The sequence below is a fragment of the Hyla sarda genome, chromosome 9 (genome assembly GCF_029499605.1).
Source record: "Hyla sarda isolate aHylSar1 chromosome 9, aHylSar1.hap1, whole genome shotgun sequence".
Taxonomy (NCBI): Eukaryota; Metazoa; Chordata; class Amphibia; order Anura; family Hylidae; genus Hyla; species Hyla sarda.
In genome coordinates this window covers 168,202,008-168,227,007 of record NC_079197.1, presented here as the reverse complement: position 1 = coordinate 168,227,007, position 25,000 = coordinate 168,202,008, and the positions used below count along the sequence as shown (strand labels likewise).

General features: G+C 42.2%; 1 protein-coding gene across 4 annotated transcripts in view; it reads right to left on the bottom strand.

Annotated features, from left to right (window-relative positions):
* Positions 1–25,000, bottom strand: part of SKIC2 (SKI2 subunit of superkiller complex) — a 108,632-nt gene that overhangs the window by 29,512 nt on the left and 54,120 nt on the right. For all 4 annotated transcript variants that reach the window (XM_056540925.1, XM_056540927.1, XM_056540926.1 and 1 more), the window contains 6 exons: positions 18,515–18,660; positions 15,921–16,067; positions 15,477–15,561; positions 15,276–15,382; positions 13,479–13,625; positions 12,328–12,415 (listed from right to left, as the gene is read on the bottom strand). In XM_056540925.1, coding sequence (XP_056396900.1) covers positions 12,328–12,415; positions 13,479–13,625; positions 15,276–15,382; positions 15,477–15,561; positions 15,921–16,067; positions 18,515–18,660 — 720 coding nt within the window. The remainder of the gene's footprint in view (positions 1–12,327; positions 12,416–13,478; positions 13,626–15,275; positions 15,383–15,476; positions 15,562–15,920; positions 16,068–18,514; positions 18,661–25,000) is intronic.

Sequence of the window (25,000 nt, the reverse complement as noted above, 5' to 3'; positions counted from 1 at the left end):
TTGTCTGGGATAGCCTCAGGTATGACACTGACTGAGATCTATTGTCTGGGATAGCCCCAGTTATGACTGACTGAGATCTATTGTCTGGGATAGCCTCAGGTATGTCACTGATTGAGATCTATTGTCTGGGATAGACTCAGGTATGACACTGACTGAGATCTATTATCTGGGATAGCCTCAGTTATGACACTGACTGAGATCTATTGTCTGGGATAGCCACAGTTATGACTGACTGAGATCTATTGTCTGGGATAGCCTCAGGTATGACACTGACTGAGATCTATTGTCTGGGATAGCCCCAGTTATGACACTGACTGAGATCTACTGTCTGGGATAGCCCCAGGTATGACACTGACTGAGATCTATTATCTGGGATAGCCTCAGTTATGACTCTGACTGAGATCTATTGTCTGGGATAGCCTCAGTTATGACACTGACTGAGATCTATTGTCTGGGATAGCCTCAGTTATGACTCTGACTGAGATCTATTGTCTGGGATAGCCTCCGTTATGACTGACTGAGATCTATTGTCTGGGATAGCCTCAGGTATGACACTGACTGAGATCTATTGTCTGGGATAGCCCCAGTTATGACTGACTGAGATCTATTGTCTGGGATAGCCTCAGGTATGTCACTGATTGAGATCTATTGTCTGGGATAGACTCAGGTATGACACTGACTGAGATCTATTATCTGGGATAGCCTCAGTTATGACACTGACTGAGATCTATTGTCTGGGATAGCCACAGTTATGACTGACTGAGATCTATTTTCTGGGATAGCCTCAGTTATGACACTGACTGAGATCTATTGTCTGGGATAGCCTCAGTTATGACACTGACTGAAATCTATTGTCTGTGATAGCCTCAGTTATGACACTGACTGAGATCTATTGTCTGGGATAGCCCCAGTTATGACACTGACTGAGATCTATTGTCTGGGATAGCCTCAGTTATGACTGACTGAGATCTATTGTCTGGGATAGCCCCAATTATAACACTGACTGAGATCTACTGTCTGGGATAGCCTCAGGTATGACACTAACTGAGATCTATAGTCTGGGATAGCCCCAGTTATATGACACTGACTGAGATCTACTGTCTGGGATAGCCTCAGTTATGACACTGACTGAGATCTATTGTCTGGGATAGCCTCAGTTAAGACTCTGACTGAGATCTATTGTCTGGGATAGCCTCAGGTATGACACTGACTGAGATCTACTGTCTGGGTTAGCCCCAGTTATAACACTGACTGAGATCTATTGCCTGGGATAGCCTCAGGTATGACACTGACTGAGATCTATTGTCTGGGATAGCCTCAGGTATGACTGACTGAGATCTATTGTCTGGGATAGCCCCAGTTATATGACACTGACTGAGATCTATTGTCTGGGATAGCCTCAGTTATGACTCTGACTGAGATCTATTGTCTGGGATAGCCTCAGTTATGACTGACTGAGATCTATTTTCTGGGATAGCCTCAGTTATGACACTGACTGAGATCTATTGTCTGGGATAGCCCCAGTTATGACACTGACTGAAATCTATTGTCTGGGATAGCCTCAGGTATGACACTGACTGAGATCTATTGTCTGGGATAGCCTCAGTTATGACTGACTGAGATCTATTGTCTGGGATAGCCCCAGTTATAGGACACTGACTGAGATCTACTGTCTGTCTGGGGTAGCCTCAGTTATGACTGTGACTGAGATCTATTGTCTGGGATAGCTTCAGTTATGACTCTGACTGAGATTTATTGCCTGGGATAGCCTCAGTTATGACACTGACTGAGATCTATTGTCTGGGATAGCCTTAGTTATGACACTGACTGAGATCTATTGTCTGGGATAGCCTCAGGTATGACACTGACTGAGCTCTATTGTCTGGGATAGCCCCAGTTATGACACTGACTGAGATCTATTGTCTGGGATAGCCTCAGTTATGACTCTGACTGAGATCTATTGTCTGGGATAGCCTCAGGTATGACACTGACTGAGCTCTATTGTCTGGGATAGCCTCAGTTATGACACTGACTGAGATCTATTGTCTGGGATAGCCTCAGTTATGACTCTGACTGAGATCTACTGTCTGGGATAGCCCCAGTTATGACACTGACAGATCTACTGTCTGGGATAGCCCCAGTTATGACACTGACAGATCTATTGCCTGGGATAGCCTCAGTTATGACACTGACTGAGATCTATTGTCTGGGATAGCCTCAGTTATGACACTGACTGAGATCTATTGTCTGGGATAGCCTCAGGTATGACACTGACAGATCTATTGTCTGGGATAGCCTCAGTTATGACACTGACTGAGATCTATTGCCTGGGATAGCCTCAGTTATGACACTGACTGAGATCTATTGTCTGGGATAGCCTCAGTTATGACACTGACTGAGATCTATTGTCTGGGATAGCCCCATTTATGACACTGACTGAGATCTATTGTCTGGGATAGCCTCAGGTATGACACTAACTGAGATCTATTGTCTGGGATAGCTTCAGGTATGACACTGACTGAGATCTATTGTCTGGGATAGCCTCAGTTATGACACTGACGGAGATCTATTGTCTGGGATAGCCCCAGTTATGACACTGACTGAGATCTATTGTCTGGGATAGCCTCAGGTATGACACTGACTGAGATCTATTGTCTGGGATAGCCTCAGGTAAGACACTGACTGAGATCTATTGTCTGGGATAGCCCCATTTATGACACTGACAGATCTATTGTCTGGGATAGCCCCAGTTATGACTGACTGAGATCTATTGTCTGGGATAGCCTCAGTTATGACACTGAGATCTATTGTCTGGGATAGCCTCAGTTATGACACTGAGATCTATTGTCTGGGATAGCCTCAGGTATGACACTGACTGAGATCTATTGTCTGGGATAGCCTCAGTTATGACACTGAGATCTATTGTCTGGGATAGCCTCAGTTATGACACTGACTGAGATCTATTGTCTGGGATAGCCCCAGTTATGACACTGACTGAGATCTATTGTCAGGGATAGCCTCAGGTATGACACTGACTGAGATCTACTGTCTGGGATAGCCTCAGTTATGACACTGACTGAGATCTATTGTCTGGGATAGCCTCAGTTATGACACTGACTGAGATCTATTGTCTGGGATAGCCCCAGTTATGACTCTGACTGAGATCTATTGTCTGGGATAGCCCCAGTTATGACTCTGACTGAGATCTATTGTCTGGAATAGCCTCAGCTATGACTGACTGAGATCTATTGTCTGGGATAGCCTCAGTTATGACTGACTGAGATCTATTGTCTGGGATAGCCTCAGTTATGACACTGACTGAGATCTATTGTCTGGGATAGCCTCAGGTATGACACTGACTGAGATCTATTGTCTGGGATAGCCCCAGTTATGACACTGACTGAGATCTATTGCCTGGGATAGCCTCAGGTATGACACTGACTGAGATCTATTATCTGGGATAGCCTCAGGTATGACACTGATTGAGATCTATTGTCTGGGATAGCCCCAGGTATGAAACTGACTGAGATCTATTGTCTGGGATAGCCTCAGGTATGACACTGACTGAGATCTATTGTCTGGGATAGCCTCAGGTATGACACTGACTGAGATCTACTGTCTGGGATAGCCTCAGTTATAATGACTGAGATCTATTGTCTGGGATAGCCCCAGTTATGACACTGACTGAGATCTATAGTCTGGGATAGCCCCAGTTATGACTGACTGAGATCTATTGTCTGGGATAGCCTCGGTTATGACATTGACTGAGATCTATTGTCTGGGAGAGCCCCAGTTATGACACTGACAGATCTATTGTCTGGGATAGCCTCAGGTATGACACTGAGATCTATTGTCTGGGATAGCCTCAGGTATGACACTGACTGAGATCTATTGTCTGGGATAGCCTCAGGTAAGACACTGACTGAGATCTATTGTCTGGGATAGCCTCAGGTAAGACACTGACTGAGATCTATTGTCTGGGATAGCCTCCGTTATGACTGACTGAGATCTATTGTCTGGGATAGCCCCAGGTATGACACTGACTGAGATCTATTGTCTGGGATAGCCCCAGGTATGACACTGACTGAGATGTATTGTCTGGGATAGCCCCAGTTATGACTGACTGACAGATCTATTGTCTGGGATAGCCCCAGTTATGACTGACTGAGATCTATTGTCTGGGATAGCCTCAGGTATGTCACTGATTGAGATCTATTGTCTGGGATAGCCTCAGGTATGACACTGACTGAGATCTATTGTCTGGGATAGCCTCAGGTATGACATTGACTGAGATCTATTGTCTGGGATAGCCCCAGTTATGACACTGACTGAGATCTATAGTCTGGGATAGCCCCAGTTATGACTGACTGAGATCTATTGTCTGGGATAGCCTCGGTTATGACATTGACTGAGATCTATTGTCTGGGAGAGCCCCAGTTATGACACTGACTGAGATCTATTGTCTGGGATAGCCTCCGTTATGACTGACTGAGATCTATTGTCTGGGATAGCCTCAGGTATGACACTGACTGAGATCTATTGTCTGGGATAGCCCCAGGTATGACACTGACTGAGATCTATTGTCTGTGATAGCCTCAGGTATGACACTGACTGAGATCTATTGTCTGGGATAGCCCCAGTTATGACTGACTGACAGATCTATTGTCTGGGATAGCCCCAGTTATGACTGACTGAGATCTATTGTCTGGGATAGCCTCAGGTATGTCACTGATTGAGATCTATTGTCTGGGATAGACTCAGGTATGACACTGACTGAGATCTATTGTCTGGGGTAGCCTCAGTTATGACACTGACTGAGATCTATTATCTGGGATAGCCTCAGTTATGACTCTGACTGAGATCTATTGTCTGGGATAGCCTCAGTTATGACACTGACTGAGATCTATTGTCTGGGATAGCCTCAGTTATGACTCTGACTGAGATCTATTGTCTGGGATAGCCTCCGTTATGACTGACTGAGATCTATTGTCTGGGATAGCCTCAGGTATGACACTGACTGAGATCTATTGTCTGGGATAGCCCCAGTTATGACACTGACTGAGATCTACTGTCTGGGATAGCCCCAGGTATGACACTGACTGAGATCTATTGTCTGGGATAGCCTCAGGTATGACACTGACTGAGATCTATTGTCTGGGATAGCCCCAGTTATGACTGACTGAGATCTATTGTCTGGGATAGCCTCAGGTATGTCACTGATTGAGATCTATTGTCTGGGATAGACTCAGGTATGACACTGACTGAGATCTATTATCTGGGATAGCCTCAGTTATGACACTGACTGAGATCTATTGTCTGGGATAGCCACAGTTATGACTGACTGAGATCTATTTTCTGGGATAGCCTCAGTTATGACACTGACTGAGATCTATTGTCTGGGATAGCCCCAGTTATGACACTGACTGAAATCTATTGTCTGTGATAGCCTCAGTTATGACACTGACTGAGATCTATTGTCTGGGATAGCCCCAGTTATGACACTGACTGAGATCTATTGTCTGGGATAGCCTCAGTTATGACTGACTGAGATCTATTGTCTGGGATAGCCCCAGTTATAACACTGACTGAGATCTACTGTCTGGGATAGCCTCAGGTATGACACTAACTGAGATCTATAGTCTGGGATAGCCCCAGTTATATGACACTGACTGAGATCTACTGTCTGGGATAGCCTCAGTTATGACACTGACTGAGATCTATTGTCTGGGATAGCCTCAGTTATGACACTGACTGAGATCTATTGTCTGGGATAGCCTCAGTTAAGACTCTGACTGAGATCTATTGTCTGGGATAGCCTCAGGTATGACACTGACTGAGATCTACTGTCTGGGTTAGCCCCAGTTATAACACTGACTGAGATCTATTGCCTGGGATAGCCTCAGGTATGACACTGACTGAGATCTATTGTCTGGGATAGCCTCAGGTATGACTGACTGAGATCTATTGTCTGGGATAGCCCCAGTTATATGACACTGACTGAGATCTATTGTCTGGGATAGCCTCAGTTATGACTCTGACTGAGATCTATTGTCTGGGATAGCCTCAGTTATGACTGACTGAGATCTATTGTCTGGGATAGCCTCAGGTATGACACTGACTGAGATCTATTGTCTGGGATAGCCTCAGTTATGACTGACTGAGATCTATTGTCTGGGATAGCCCCAGTTATAGGACACTGACTGAGATCTACTGTCTGTCTGGGGTAGCCTCAGTTATGACTCTGACTGAGATCTATTGTCTGGGATAGCCTTAGTTATGACACTGACTGAGATCTATTGTCTGGGATAGCCTCAGGTATGACACTGACTGAGCTCTATTGCCTGGGATAGCCTCAGTTATGACACTGACTGAGATCTATTGTCTGGGATAGCCTTAGTTATGACACTGACTGAGATCTATTGTCTGGGATAGCCTCAGGTATGACACTGACTGAGCTCTATTGTCTGGGATAGCCTCAGTTATGACACTGACTGAGATCTATTGTCTGGGATAGCCTCAGGTATGACACTGACAGATCTATTGTCTGGGATAGCCTCAGTTATGACACTGACTGAGATCTATTGCCTGGGATAGCCTCAGTTATGACACTGACTGAGATCTATTGTCTGGGATAGCCTCAGTTATGACACTGACTGAGATCTATTGTCTGGGATAGCCCCATTTATGACACTGACTGAGATCTATTGTCTGGGATAGCCTCAGGTATGACACTAACTGAGATCTATTGTCTGGGATAGCTTCAGGTATGACACTGACTGAGATCTATTGTCTGGGATAGCCTCAGTTATGACACTGACGGAGATCTATTGTCTGGGATAGCCCCAGTTATGACACTGACTGAGATCTATTGTCTGGGATAGCCTCAGGTATGACACTGACTGAGATCTATTGTCTGGGATAGCCCCAGTTATGACACTGACAGATCTATTGTCTGGGATAGCCCCAGTTATGACTGACTGAGATCTATTGTCTGGGATAGCCTCAGTTATGACACTGAGATCTATTGTCTGGGATAGCCTCAGTTATGACACTGAGATCTATTGTCTGGGATAGCCTCAGGTATGACACTGACTGAGATCTATTGTCTGGGATAGCCTCAGTTATGACACTGAGATCTATTGTCTGGGATAGCCTCAGTTATGACACTGACTGAGATCTATTGTCTGGGATAGCCTCAGTTATGACACTGACTGAGATCTATTGTCAGGGATAGCCTCAGGTATGACACTGACTGAGATCTACTGTCTGGGATAGCCTCAGTTATGACACTGACTGAGATCTATTGTCTGGGATAGCCTCAGTTATGACACTGACTGAGATCTATTGTCTGGGATAGCCCCAGTTATGACTCTGACTGAGATCTATTGTCTGGAATAGCCTCAGCTATGACTGACTGAGATCTATTGTCTGGGATAGCCTCAGTTATGACTGACTGAGATCTATTGTCTGGGATAGCCTCAGTTATGACACTGACTGAGATCTATTGTCTAGGATAGCCTCAGTTATGACACTGACTGAGATCTATTGTCTGGGATAGCCTCAGTTATGACACTGACTGAGATCTATTGTCTGGGATAGCCCCAGTTATGACACTGACTGAGATCTATTGTCTGGGATAGCCTCAGTTATGACTGACTGAGATCTATTTTCTGGGATAGCCTCAGTTATGACACTGAATGAGATCTATTGTCTGGGATAGCCCCAGTTATGACACTGACTGAGATCTATTGTCAGGGATAGCCTCAGTTATGACTGACTGAGATCTATTTTCTGGGATAGCCTCGGTTATGACTGACTGAGATCTATTGTCTGGGATAGCCTCAGTTATGACACTGAATGAGATCTATTGTCTGGGATAGCCCCAGTTAGGACACTGACTGAGATCTATTGTCTGGGATAGCGTCAGTTATGACACTGACTGAGACCTATTGTCTGGGATAGCCTCAGTTATGACACTGAATGAGATCTATTGTCTGGGATAGCCTCAGTTATGACACTGACTGAGATCTATTGCCTGGGATAGCCCCAGTTATGACTCTGACTGAGATCAATTATCTGGGATAGCCTCAGTTAGGACTCTGACTGAGATCTATTGTCTGGGATAGCCCCAGTTATGACACTGACTGAGATCTATTGTCTGGGATAGCCTTAGTTATGACTGACTGAGATCTATTGTCTGGGATAGCCCCAGTTATGACACTGACTGAGATCTATTGTCTGGGATAGCCTCAGTTATGACACTGACTGAGATCTATTGTCTGGGATAGCCTCAGGTATGACACTGACTGAGATCTATTGTCTGGGATAGCTTCAGGTATGACACTGACTGAGATCTATTGTCTGGGATAGCCTCAGTTATGACACTGACGGAGATCTATTGTCTGGGATAGCCCCAGTTATGACACTGACTGAGATCTATTGTCTGGGATAGCCTCAGGTATGACACTGACTGAGATCTATTGTCTGGGATAGCCCCAGTTATGACACTGACGGAGATCTATTGTCTGGGATAGCCCCAGTTATGACTGACTGAGATCTATTATTTGGGATAGCCTCAGTTATGACACTGACGGAGATCTATTGTCTGGGATAGCCTCAGTTATGACACTGACTGAGATCTATTGTCTGGGATAGCCCCAGTTATGACTGACAGATCTATTGTCTGGGATAGCCTCAGGTATGACACTGACTGAGATCTATTGTCTGGGATAGCCTCAGTTATGACACTGAATGAAATCTATTGTCTTGGATAGCCTCAGTTATGACACTGAATGAGATCTATTGTCTTGGATAGCCCCAGTTATGACACTGAATGAGATCTATTGTCTTGGATAGCCCCAGTTATGACACTGACTGAGATCTATTGCCTGGGATAGCCCCAGTTATGACTGACTGAGATCTATTGTCTGGGATAGCCTCAGGTATGACACTGACTGAGATCTATTGTCTGGGATAGCCTCAGTTATGACACTGAATGAGATCTATTGTCTGGGATAGCCTCAGTTATGACACTGACTGAGATCTATTGCCTGGGATAGCCCCAGTTATGACTCTGACTGAGATCTATTGTCTGGGATAGCCTCAGTTATGACACTGACTGAGATCTATTGTCTGGGATAGCCTCAGTTATGACACTGACTGAGATCTATTGTCTGGGATAGCCTCAGTTATGACACTGACAGATCTATTGTCTGGGATAGCCTCAGTTATGACACTGACTGAGATCTATTGTCTGGGATAGCCTCAGGTATGACACTGACTGAGATCCATTGTCTGGGATAGCCCCAGTTATGACACTGACTGAGATCCATTGTCTGGGATAGCCTCAGGTATGACACTGACTGAGATCCATTGTCTGGGATAGCCTCAGGTATGACACTGACTGAGATCCATTGTCTGAGATAGCCCCAGTTATGACACTGACTGAGATCCATTGTCTGGGATAGCCTCAGGTATGACACTGACTGAGATCCATTGTCTGGGATAGCCTCAGGTATGACACTGACTGAGATCTATTGTCTGGGATAGCCCCAGTTATGACTGACTGAGATCTATTGTCTGGGATAGCCCCAGTTATGACTGACTGAGATCTATTGTCTGGGATAGCCCCAGTTATGACACTGACTGAGATCTATTGTCTGGGATAGCCTCACTTATGACACTGAATGAGATCTATTGTCTGGGATAGCCCCAGTTAGGACTCTGACTGAGATTTATTGTCTGGGATAGCCTCAGGTATGACACTGACTGAGATCTATTGTCTGGGATAGCCCCAGTTATGACACTGACTGAGATCAATTATCTGGGATAGCCTCAGTTAGGACTCTGACTGAGATCTATTGTCTGGGATAGCCCCAGTTATGACACTGACTGAGATCTATTGTCTGGGATAGCCTCAGGTATGACACTGACTGAGATCCATTGTCTGTGATAGCCCCAGTTATGACACTGACGGAGATCTATTGTCTGGGATAGCCTCAGTTATGACTGACTGAGATCTATTGTCTGGGATAGCCTCAGTTATGACACTGAATGAGATCTATTGTCTGGGATAGCCCCAGTTATGACTGACTGAGATCTATTGTTTGGGATAGCCTCAGTTATGACACTGACGGAGATCTATTGTCTGGGATAGCCTCAGTTATGACACTGACTGAGATCTATTGTCTGGGATAGCCTCAGGTATGACACTGACTGAGATCTATTGTCTGGGATAGCCTCAGTTATGACTGACTGAGATCTATTGTCTGGGATAGCCTCAGGTATGACACTGACTGAGATCTATTGTCTGGGATAGCCTCAGTTATGACACTGACTGAGACCTATTGTCTGGGATAGCCCCAGTTATGACACTGACTGAGATCTATTGTCTGGGATAGCCCCAGTTATGACACTGACTGAGATCCATTGTCTGGGATAGCCCCAGTTATGACACTGACTGAGATCTATTGTCTGGGATAGCCTCAGTTATGACACTGACTGAGATCTATTGTCTGGGATAGCCTCAGGTATGACACTGACTGAGATCCATTGTCTGGGATAGCCCCAGTTATGACACTGACTGAGATCCATTGTCTGGGATAGCCTCAGGTATGACACTGACTGAGATCCATTGTCTGGGATAGCCTCAGGTATGACACTGACTGAGATCCATTGTCTGGGATAGCCCCAGTTATGACACTGACTGAGATCCATTGTCTGGGATAGCCCCAGTTATGACACTGACTGAGATCCATTGTCTGGGATAGCCCCAGTTATGACACTGACTGAGATCTATTGTCTGGGATAGCCTCAGTTATGACACTGACTGAGATCCATTGTCTGGGATAGCCCCAGGTATGACATTGACTGAGATCTATTGTCTGGGATAGCCCCAGGTATGACTGACTATCTTAGGCCCCTTTCACACTACCGTCATGTTCCCTTATTCAGCAATAACGGGTCATGAAAAAATGGATGAAATAACTGAATACAACAGATGATAACTGATGACCAATTTTAACTGACATTCTGTCAAAATAACGGACACGTGCCATCAGTTATCACCCGTTATAGTCCACTATTTTAGCTCCATGAGCCTTTCTGGTTGTAATGCTGTACTGAGCATGCTCAGTACAAAAAAACGGATCATAAAAAAATGGACAATAACGGATGTTTTTTGAGAACAACTGTTTCCCATAGACTTCAATGTTCAGTGGAGGTCCCAATGCTGAGACCCCAATTGATCAAAACTTTTGACATGCCTCCTTTTTTTTAAAGGGGTACTCCAGTGGCAAACATTTTTATTTTTTAATCAACTGGTGCCAGAAAGTTAAACAGATTTGTAAATGTCTTCTGTTAAAAAATCTTTACCCTTCCAGCACTTTTGAGCAGCTCTATGCTACAGAGGAAATTCTTTTATTTTTGATTTCTTTTTTGTCTTGTCCACAGTGCTCTCTGCTGACACCTGATGCCCATATCAGGTACTGTCCAGAGCAGGAAAAAATTCCCATTGCAACCTATGCTGCTCTGGACAGTTCCTGACACGGACAGAGGTGTCAGCAGAGAGCACTGTGGACAAGAAAAAAAGAGAAATTCAAAAAGAAAAGAATTTCCTCTGTAGCATACAGCCGCTAAAAAGTACTGGAAGGGTAAAGATTTTTTTAATAGAAGCCATTTACAAATCTGTTTAATTTTCTGGCAACAGTTGATTTAAAAAAAAAAAAAAGTGTTTTACACTGGAGTACCCCTTAAAATTTTAACGGATGTAATTTCACCTTTATTTTTGCCGGAGTCTTTAGTTCCGGCACAAATAACAGACATTAGTAAAAACTGACATAGTGGTCAAAAAATCCCATTGACATGAATGGGATTTTTTCACGGCCGTTTTCAGGATTATTTGACGGGAGTAATGACGGATGTGTTTACAGGATGATACCTGTAGTGTGAAAGGGGCCTTACATCTATTGTGTGGGATGGCCCAACCTATTGTGTGGGATAGCCCAACCTATTGTGTGGGATAGCCCAACCTATTGTGTGGGATGGCCCAACCTATTGTGTGGGATGGCCCAACCTATTGTGTGGGATAGCCCAACCTATTGTGTGGGATAGCCCAACCTTTTGTGTGGGATGGCCCAACCTATTGTGTGGGATAGCCCAACCTATTGTGTGGGATAGTCCAACCTGTTGTGTGGGATAACCCAACCTATTGTGTGGGATGGCCCAACCTATTGTGTGGGATAGCCCAACCTATTGCCCACCTATGTTACCCCTGTTGTCAGGGTTAGTCCCACCAGTGATCTCTCCCGCTTCTCTTATGTCACTTACATGTCCGGCTCCATGTGGGTGTTTGGCTCCAAAGGTCTGCGAGTACTTAGATGACCGTTCCTTTTTTGCTTCCACTGCTGCATAGTATCTGTATAGATAGAGAGGATATTATGGGGCCAAATAATAAACATACAGAGCAGCAGATAAATAAGCCTTTATGGCAGCTTCCTCAATAAGGCTTTCACAATGTGACAACATCTGCTACGTGAAGTAGGTTTATTACAGAGATTAGTGGACGCTCAAATATTCAGAGCTCCCTCTAGTGGTGGCTGCAGGCGAATAGATGTTTACCATTTACCTTTTTCCGCATACAGCATTTTAATAGACATGCATCATTCACACACGGTGCAGTCAGGTCTAGGAACTTAAATTGGATATAGCAGTGTTTTCCAACCAGGGTGCCTCCAGCTGTGGCAAAACTACAACTCCCAGCATGCCCAGACAGCCTCCGGCTGTCCGGGAATGCTGGGAGTTGTAGTTTTGCCACAGCTAGAGACACCCTGGTTGGGACACACGGGTATAAAGTGTCATTCTTCCTCATAGGCCAGTTCTGGTACTGCACTTAAATGGGTACTCCGGTGGAATATATATTTTTTTTTCGGTCTTTTTAAGTCAACTGGTGCCAGAAAGTTAAACAGATTTGTAAATTACTTCTATTAAAAAATCTTAATCCTTCCAGTACTTATCAGCTGCTGTATACTATTGAGGAAATTCTCTCCTTTTTACATTTATTTTCTGTCTGACCACAGTGCTCTGTGCTGACACCTCTGTCCGTGTCAGAAACTGTCCAGAGCAGGAGCAAATCCCCATAGCAAACATATACTACTCTGTACAGTTCCTGACATGGACAGAGGTGTCAGCAGAGAGCACTGTGGTCAGACAGAAAAGAATGTCAAAAAGAAAAGAATTTCCTCTGTACTGGAAGGATTAAGATTTTTTAATAGAAGTAATTTACAAATCTGTTGAACCTTCAAATTTTTTCCACCGGAGTACCCCTTTAATTTCCTTACAATTCAAGGGTGGTGACTTCAATACTATGCACAGACATGGCAGGCTCTTTATTCTAATCCTGAAAACTCTGCGGTATATAAAACACCTTATACCCCCATATAGTAAAGTACTTTCCATCGATGAACGGCTGAAGATCTTACCCCTTGGTCTGGAAGGTTCCGGTAGCATCTTGCAGCAGAAAGAACTGATTCTGTGTCTTCTGACTGTTTCCCGTGTACAGATAATGTTCTAAGGGCACCGGCCTCTTTGTTGTACTGATGACGTAAATTTTCCTCTTCTTGATTCTCCTGTAAGATGTTATTACAAGGAACGATAACTCTGTTACCATTAAAGGACACCAAAGTAACTATGAAATGGGTTTAGTTTTTTTTTTGGGTAACTTTTGAGGAGTAGCTCTATTTCTGGCTATTTTATGATTAGTATCCTGCATTTATGTCAGTTTTCCATGAGTTTATTACTAGGAGGGGCAGACACTACCTGCTATGAGATCTCTCATACACAGTACACAGACCAGATCCTCCTCCATTTATTTCTATATCAAACCCTCAGAGGCAACATGAAGGACATTATAGAGCAGTACTGAGTACATGCAGCCGCATTTGTGGGAGGGACTCTATATCTCTGCATCTGTTCCCTCTTCCCTCTATCTCTCACACACACACATTGAAGCAGCATAATGAAGGACATTATAGAGCAACACTGAGCAGTGTATGATGTAAATCCTGTACGTGGATAAACTATAACACTTACTACAAGCTGCAGCAGCATCTGGGGAGGGTGTATTTTTATACACTGTGATAGGCACCCAGCAGCCATTCTGTTTTTGTCTTTTCTGTATACTGACCACTCCTAATTTTTTATGGATTTTAGTAATTTTGTATATGAAATGCTAATAAATGTTGCCTTAATACTGAGTCTGTGAATCCTATATTTTTGAGAGGTTCCTATTTTGTAAGATATAATAATTCTGGCCTGCCCACTGCGTAATGTTTAGGTTGTACTCCACTACTTTTACACCTTGTCCTCATTTTACAGCAGAATTTGGGATAAGACATCTGATCTTCAGCACTCCCACAGAGAGTGCATGGAGGGTGTGCAGACATGCCATACCATGCACAAGGAGAGATTACGGGGAGTCCGACCCATGACACCTCAGTTGTCATCGGTGGAGTACCTCTTTATAGGGGTACTCCCCCCCCCCCCCCTAGACATCTTATCCCCTATCCAAAGGATAGGGGATAAGATGTCTGATCGCGGGGGTCCCGATGCTGGGGACCCCTGCGATCCCAATGCTGAACCCAGTGTTAGTTTATAGCGTCTGGTGCAGCGCCGGAGGCTCGTGACCTTATGGTCGCGACCTGCTCAAGATGTCACGGCCATGCCCCCCTTAATGCAAGTCTATGGGAGGGGGCGTGACGGCTGTCACGCCCCCTCCCATAGACTTGCATTGAGGGGGCGTTGATGTGACATCACGAGCTGGGTGCGGCCGTGTCATCGCGAGCCTCCGGCGCTGAAGTTTGCACCGTGCACTGGATGTCTGGGGTGCCGCAGCTGAGATCTCGGGGGTCCCCAGTGGCAGGACCACCTGTGATCAGACATCCAAAGGATAGGGAATAAGATGTCTAGGGGCGGAGTACCCCTTTAACCCTTCCATTTTTCAGAACCGGTACAAATAACACGACTGTTCCTTCACAGATTTTAACTGTGGGGGTCGAAACAGAGTCATTCGCTTTATACAACTTAAGCTTCTGAAACTCACATAAGGCCTTTTTTTAATTAATTTTTTTGTGGACTATTGGTGCCCCGATCACGAGCGCCCTTTATGTACCTCACCGAGGAGGGAGGAGACAATCTGTGCTGGCCGTACAGCCGTATAAGATTACATCACCACACCGATTATATGTATACCAGTGTCTGCAATAACAGCCACAACTCACCCAATCCAGTCGGCAAACTCCACGGTGTTGGGGACAGTGGCGCTCAGTAAAATGATATTCACGTGCTCGGGCAGCATTATCAGAACCTCTTCCCACACAACACCACGCTGCGAGGGAGGGGAGGAATATACAAAGGGTTAATAAGATTGTGAGAAGAACTTACATCAGTAAAAGGTGATAAAAGATAAATAAAAGATTTACCTCGACATCATTAATATAATGAACCTCATCAAAGACGACCCATTCTAGGTCCCGGATGACATCGGAGCCGTTGTACAGCATTGACCTATGGGATGAAGAGAAGAGGGAGACTTGTGGGGAAGATGGTGCCGCCTCAAAGACATCACAATGGGGGAGATTTATCAAAACCCGTCCAGAGAAAAAGTTGCTGAGTTGCCCATAGCAACCAATCAGATCGCTTCTTTCATTTCTGAAAAAGGCCTCTGAAAAATGAAAGTAGTGATCTGATTGGTTGCTATGGGCAACTCAGCAACTTCTCCTCTGGACGGGTTTTGATAAATCTCCACCATTGGCTTTTACTTTACAACGTCCATCATTTTACCAACCAGATTCCTCTCCCTACAAATTACTTATCCAGTATTATCCTCCAGAGCTGCACTCGCACTTCTGCAGTCTGTGATCTACCTTAAGATCTCAGTGGTCATGATGAGACAGGAGGCCCCGGTGTACAGCTGCACGTCTCCGGTGATCAGACCCACATCTCCAAAGGTCAACTTAAAATCCCGGAATTTCTGATTGGACAAAGCCTTGATGGGTGAGGTGTATATAGATCTAAGGAAGGAGACAACAGTCACATGACAGGGGGGCAGTATAGTCACATGACAGGGGGGGCAGTATAGTCACATGACAGGGGGCAGTATAGTCACACATGACAGGGGGCAGTATAGTCACACATGAAAGGGGGCAGTATAGTCACATGACAGGGGGAAGTATAGTCACATGACAGGGGGAAGTATAGTCACACATGACAGGGGGCAGTATAGTCACACATGACAGGGGGGCAGTATAGTCACATGACAGGGGGGCAGTATAGTCACATGACAGGGGGGCAGTATAGTCACACATGACAGGGGGCAGTATAGTCACACATGACAGGGGGAAGTATAGTCACACATGACGGGGGCAGTATAGTCACATGACAGGGGGAAGTATAGTCACAAATGACAGGGGGAAGTATAGTCACATGACAGGGGGGCAGTATAGTCACATGACAGGGGGGCAGTATAGTCACATGACAGGGGGGCAGTATAGTCACATGACAGGGGGGCAGTATAGTCACACATGACAGGGGGCAGTATAGTCACATGACAGGGGGGCAGTATAGTCACATGACAGGGGGGCAGTATAGTCACATGACAGGGGGGCAGTATAGTCACATGACAGGGGGGAAGTATAGTCACAAATGACAGGGGGGCAGTATAGTCACACATGACAGGGGGCAGTATAGTCACATGACAGGGGGGCAGTATAGTCACATGACAGGGGGGCAGTATAGTCACACATGACAGGGGGCAGTATAGTCACACATGACAGGGGGCAGTATAGTCACACATGAAAGGGGGCAGTATAGTCACACATGACAGGGGGGCAGTATAGTCACATGACAGGGGGAAGTATAGTCACATGACAGGGGGAAGTATAGTCACACATGACAGGGGGGCAGTATAGTCACATGACAGGGGGGCAGTATAGTCACATGACAGGGGGGCAGTATAGTCACATGACAGGGGGGCAGTATAGTCACATGACAGGGGGCAGTATAGTCACAAATGACAGGGGGAAGTATAGTCACACATGACGGGGGCAGTATAGTCACATGACAGGGGGAAGTATAGTCACAAATGACAGGGGGCATTATAGTCACATGACAGGGGGCAGTATAGTCACATGACAGGGGGAAGTATAGTCACACATGACAGGGGGCAGTATAGTCACACATGACAGGGGGCAGTATAGTCACACATGACAGGGGGCAGTATAGTCACAAATGACAGGGGGAAGTATAGTCACACATGACAGGGGGAAGTATAGTCACACATGACAGGGGGCAGTATAGTCACAAATGACAGGGGGAAGTATAGTCACATGACAGGGGGCAGTATAGTCACATGACAGGGGGCAGTATAGTCACATGACAGGGGGGCAGTATAGTCACATGACAGGGGGGCAGTATAGTCACACATGACAGGGGGCAGTATAGTCACACATGACAGGGGGCAGTATAGTCACACATGACAGGGGGCAGTATAGTCACATGACAGGGGGCAGTATAGTCACATGACAGGGGGCAGTATAGTCACAAATGACAGGGGGAAGTATAGTCACACATGACGGGGGCAGTATAGTCACATGACAGGGGGAAGTATAGTCACAAATGACAGGGGGCATTATAGTCACATGACAGGGGGCAGTATAGTCACATGACAGGGGGAGGTATAGTCACACATGACAGGGGGCAGTATAGTCACACATGACAGGGGGCAGTATAGTCACACATGACAGGGGGCAGTATAGTCACACATGACAGGGGGCAGTATAGTCACAAATGACAGGGGGCAGTATAGTCACAAATGACAGGGGGAAGTATAGTCACACATGACAGGGGGCAGTATAGTCACAAATGACAGGGGGGCAGTATAGTCACACATGACAGGGGGAAGTATAGTCACACATGACAGGGGGCAGTATAGTCACAAATGACAGGGGGAAGTATAGTCACACATGACAGGGGGCAGTATAGTCACACATGACAGGGGGCAGTATAGTCACATGACAGGGGGGCAGTATAGTCACACATGACAGGGGGCAGTATAGTCACACATGACAGGGGGCAGTATAGTCACACATGACAGGGGGCAGTATAGTCACACATGACAGGGGCAGTATAGTCACACATGACAGGGTGCAGTATAGTCACATGACAGGGGGCAGTATAGTCACATGACAGGGGGGCAGTATAGTCACATGACAGGGGGGCAGTATAGTCACATGACAGGGGGGCAGTATAGTCACATGACAGGGGGGCAGTATAGTCACATGACAGGGGGGCAGTATAGTCACACATGACAGGGGGCAGTATAGTCACACATGACAGGGGGCAGTATAGTCACACATGACAGGGGGCAGTATAGTCACACATGACAGGGGGCAGTATAGTCACACAATAGACAATTCCAGATGCCTGCAGATGGAACACTGTATACTGGCAGGTCACTCACCTGGTCATATGCTTTAGGGATAATGCTATGGCGTATTCAGCCACCACTGTCTTCCCTGCAGACGTGTGAGCAGCGATGAAGACCGACGAGCCGCCCTCCAGACACTCTATGGCCTTCTTCTGAAAGATGTCCAGCTCAAATGGATGCTGCAAGGAAAGTCAGGGGACATTATACAGATCTATAGACATGACCATCACTACAATATACAGATCTATAGACATGACCATCACTACAATATACAGATCTATAGACATGACCTACACTACAATATACAGATCTATAGACATGACCTACACTACAATATACAGATCTATAGACATGATCTACACTACAATATACAGATCTATAGACATGACCATCACTACAATATACAGATCTATAGACATGACCTACACTACAATATACAGATCTATAGACATGATCATCACTACAATATACAGATCTATAGACATGATCTACACTACAATATACAGATCTATAGACATGATCTACACTACAATATACAGATCTATAGACATGATCTACACTACAATATACAGATCTATAGACATGACCATCACTACAATATACAGATCTATAGACATGACCTACACTACAATATACAGATCTATAGACATGATCTACACTACAATATACAGATCTATAGACATGATCTACACTACAATATACAGATCTATAGACATGACCTACACTACAATATACAGATCTATAGACATGACCTACACTACAATATACAGATCTATAGACATGATCTACACTACAATATACAGATCTATAGACATGACCATCACTACAATATACAGATCTATAGACATGACCTACACTACAATATACAGATCTATAGACATGATCTACACTACAATATACAGATCTATAGACATGATCTACACTACAATATACAGATCTATAGACATAACCTACACTACAATATACAGATCTATAGACATGATCTACACTACAATATACAGATCTATAGACATGATCTACACTACAATATACAGATCTATAGACATGACCTACACTACAATATACAGATCTATAGACGTGATCTACACTACAATATACAGATCTATAGACATGACCTACACTACAATATACAGATCTATAGACATGACCTACACTACAATATACAGATCTATAGACATGACCATCACTACAATATACAGATCTATAGACGTGACCTACACTACAATATACAGATCTATAGACGTGATCTACACTACAATATACAGATCTATAGACATGACCTACACTACAATATACAGATCTATAGACGTGATCTACACTACAATATACAGATCTATAGACATGACCTACACTACAATATACAGATCTATAGACATGATCTACACTACAATATACAGATCTATAGACATGACCTACACTACAATATACAGATCTATAGACATGATCTACACTACAATATACAGATCTATAAACATGATCTACACTACAATATACAGATCTATAGACATGATCTACACTACAATATACAGATCTATAGACATGACCATCACTACAATATACAGATCTATAAACATGACCTACACTACAATATACAGATCTATAGACATGATCTACACTACAATATACAGATCTATAGACATGACCTACACTACAATATACAGATCTATAGACATGACCTACACTACAATATACAGATCTATAGACATGACCATCACTACAATATACAGATCTATAGACGTGATCTACACTACAATATACAGATCTATAGACATAACCTACACTACAATATACAGATCTATAGACATGACCTACACTACAATATACAGATCTATAGACATGACCTACACTACAATATACAGATCTATAGACATGACCATCACTACAATATACAGATCTATAGACATGATCTACACTACAATATACAGATCTATAGACGTGATCTACACTACAATATACAGATCTATAGACATGACCATCACTACAATATACAGATCTATAGACATGATCATCACTACAATATACAGATCTATAGACATGACCTACACTACAATATACAGATCTATAGACATGACCATCACTACAATATACAGATCTCTAGACATGATCTACACTACAATATACAGATCTATAGACATGACCTACACTACAATATACAGATCTATAGACATGACCTACACTACAATATACAGATCTATAGACATGACCTACACAACAATATACAGATCTATAGACATGACCATCACTACAATATACAGATCTATAGACATGATCTACACTACAATATACAGATCTATAGACATGACCATCACTACAATATACAGATCTATAGACATGACCATCACTACAATATACAGATCTATAGACATGATCATCACTACAATATACAGATCTATAGACATGATCTACACTACAATATACAGATCTATAGACATGATCTACACTACAATATACAGATCTATAGACATGATCTACACTACAATATACAGATCTATAGACATGATCTACACTACAATATACAGATCTATAGACATGATCTACACTACAATATACAGATCTATAGACATGACCTACACTACAATATACAGATCTATAGACATGATCTACACTACAATATACAGATCTATAGACATGACCTACACTACAATATACAGATCTATAGACATGACCTACACTACAATATACAGATCTATAGACATGATCTACACTACAATATACAGATCTATAGACATGACCTACACTACAATATACAGATCTATAGACATGACCTACACTACAATATACAGATCTATAGACATGACCTACACTACAATATACAGATCTATAGACATGACCATCACTACAATATACAGATCTATAGACGTGATCTACACTACAATATACAGATCTATAGACATGATCTACACTACAATATACAGATCTATAGACATGATCTACACTACAATATACAGATCTATAGACATAACCTACACTACAATATACAGATCTATAGACATGATCTACACTACAATATACAGATCTATAGACATGATCTACACTACAATATACAGATCTATAGACATGACCATCACTACAATATACAGATCTATAGACATGATCTACACTACAATATACAGATCTATAGACATGACCATCACTACAATATACAGATCTCTAGACATGATCTACACTACAATATACAGATCTCTAGACATGATCTACACTACAATATACAGATCTCTAGACATGATCTACACTACAATATACAGATCTATAGACATGACCTACACTACAATATACAGATCTATAGACATGATCTACACTACAATATACAGATCTATAGACACGACCATCACTACAATATACAGATCTATAGACATGATCTACACTACAATATACAGATCTATAGACATGATCTACACTACAATATACAGATCTATAGACATGATCTACACTACAATATACAGATCTATAGACATGACCTACACTACAATATACAGATCTATAGACATGACCTACACTACAATATACAGATCTATAGACATGATCATCACTACAATATACAGATCTATAGACATGACCTACACTACAATATACAGATCTATAGACATGATCTACACTACAATATACAGATCTATAGACATGACCATCACTACAATATACAGATCTATAGACATGACCTACACTACAATATACAGATCTATAGACATGATCTACACTACAATATACAGAATCTATAGACATGACCATCACTACAATATACAGATCTATAGACATGACCTACACTACAATATACAGATCTATAGACATGACCTACACTACAATATACAGATCTATAGACATGACCTACACTACAATATACAGATCTATAGACATGATCTACACTACAATATACAGATCTATAGACATGATCTACACTACAATATACAGATCTATAGACATGACCATTACTACAATATACAGATCTATAGACATGACCATCACTACAATATACAGATCTATAGACATGACCTACACTACAATATACAGATCTATAGACATGACCATCACTACAATATACAGATCTATAGACATGATCTACACTACAATATACAGATCTATAGACATGACCATCACTACAATATACAGATCTATAGACAATGATCTACACTACAATATACAGATCTATAGACGTGATCTACACTACAATATACAGATCTATAGACGTGATCTACACTACAATATACAGATCTATAGACATGATCATCACTACAATATACAGATCTATAGACATGATCTACACTACAATATACAGATCTATAGACATGATCTACACTACAATATACAGATCTATAGACATGATCATCACTACAATATACAGATCTATAGACATGATCTACACTACAATATACAGATCTATAGACATGATCTACACTACAATATACAGATCTATAGACGTGACCTACACTACAATATACAGATCTATAGACATGACCTACACTACAATATACAGATCTATAGACATGATCTACACTACAATATACAGATCTATAGACATGACCTACACTACAATATACAGATCTATAGACATTATCTACACTACAATATACAGATCTATAGACATGATCTACACTACAATATACAGATCTATAGACATGACCTACACTACAATATACAGATCTATAGACATGACCTACACTACAATATACAGATCTATAGACATGATCTACACTACAATATACAGATCTATAGACATGACCTACACTACAATATACAGATCTATAGACATGATCTACACTACAATATACAGATCTATAGACATGACCTACACTACAATATACAGATCTATAGACATGACCTACACTACAATATACAGATCTATAGACATTATCTACACTACAATATACAGATCTATAGACATGATCTACACTACAATATACAGATCTATAGACATGACCTACACTACAATATACAGATCTATAGACATGACCTACACTACAATATACAGATCTATAGACATGATCTACACTACAATATACAGATCTATAGACATGATCTACACTACAATATACAGATCTATAGACATGACCTACACTACAATATACAGATCTATAGACATGACCATCACTACAATATACAGATCTATAGACATGACCTACACTACAATATACAGATCTATAGACATGACCATCACTACAATATACAGATCTATAGACATGACCTACACTACAATATACAGATCTATAGACATGATCTAAACTACAATATACAGATCTATAGACATGAACCTACACTACAATATACAGATCTATAGACATGACCTACACTACAATATACAGATCTATAGACATGATCTACACTACAATATACAGATCTATAGACATGATCTACACTACAATATACAGATCTATAGACATGATCTACACTACAATATACAGATCTATAGACATGATCATCACTACAATATACAGATCTATAGACATGATCTACACTACAATATACAGATCTATAGACATGATCTACACTACAATATACAGATCTATAGACGTGACCTACACTACAATATACAGATCTATAGACGTGACCTACACTACAATATACAGATCTATAGACATGATCTACACTACAATATACAGATCTATAGACATGAACCTACACTACAATATACAGATCTATAGACATGATCTACCACTACAATATACAGATCTATAGACATGATCTACACTACAATATACAGATCTATAGACATGACCTACACTACAATATACAGATCTATAGACATGACCTACACTACAATATACAGATCTATAGACATGATCTACACTACAATATACAGATCTATAGACATGACCTACACTACAATATACAGATCTATAGACATGATCTACACTACAATATACAGATCTATAGACATGACCTACACTACAATATACAGATCTATAGACATGACCTACACTACAATATACAGATCTATAGACATTATCTAACTACAATATACAGATCTATAGACATGACTACACTACAATATACAGATCTATAGACATGACCTACACTACAATATACAGATCTATAGACATGATCTACACTACAATATACAGATCTATAGACATGATCTACAACTACAATATACAGATCTATAGACATGATCTACACTACAATATACAGATCTATAGACATGACCTACACTACAATATACAGATCTATAGGACATGACCATCACTACAATATACAGATCTATAGACATGACCTACACTACAATATACAGATCTATAGACATGACCATACACTACAATATACAGATCTATAGACATGACCTACACTACAATATACAGATCTATAGACATGATCCTAAACTACAATATACAGATCTATAGACATGACCTACACTACAATATACAGATCTATAGACATGACCTACACTACAATATACAGATCTATAGACATGACCTACACTACAATATACAGATCTATAGACATGAACCTACACTACAATATACAGATCTATAGACATGACCTACACTACAATATACAGATCTATAGACATGACCTACACTACAATATACA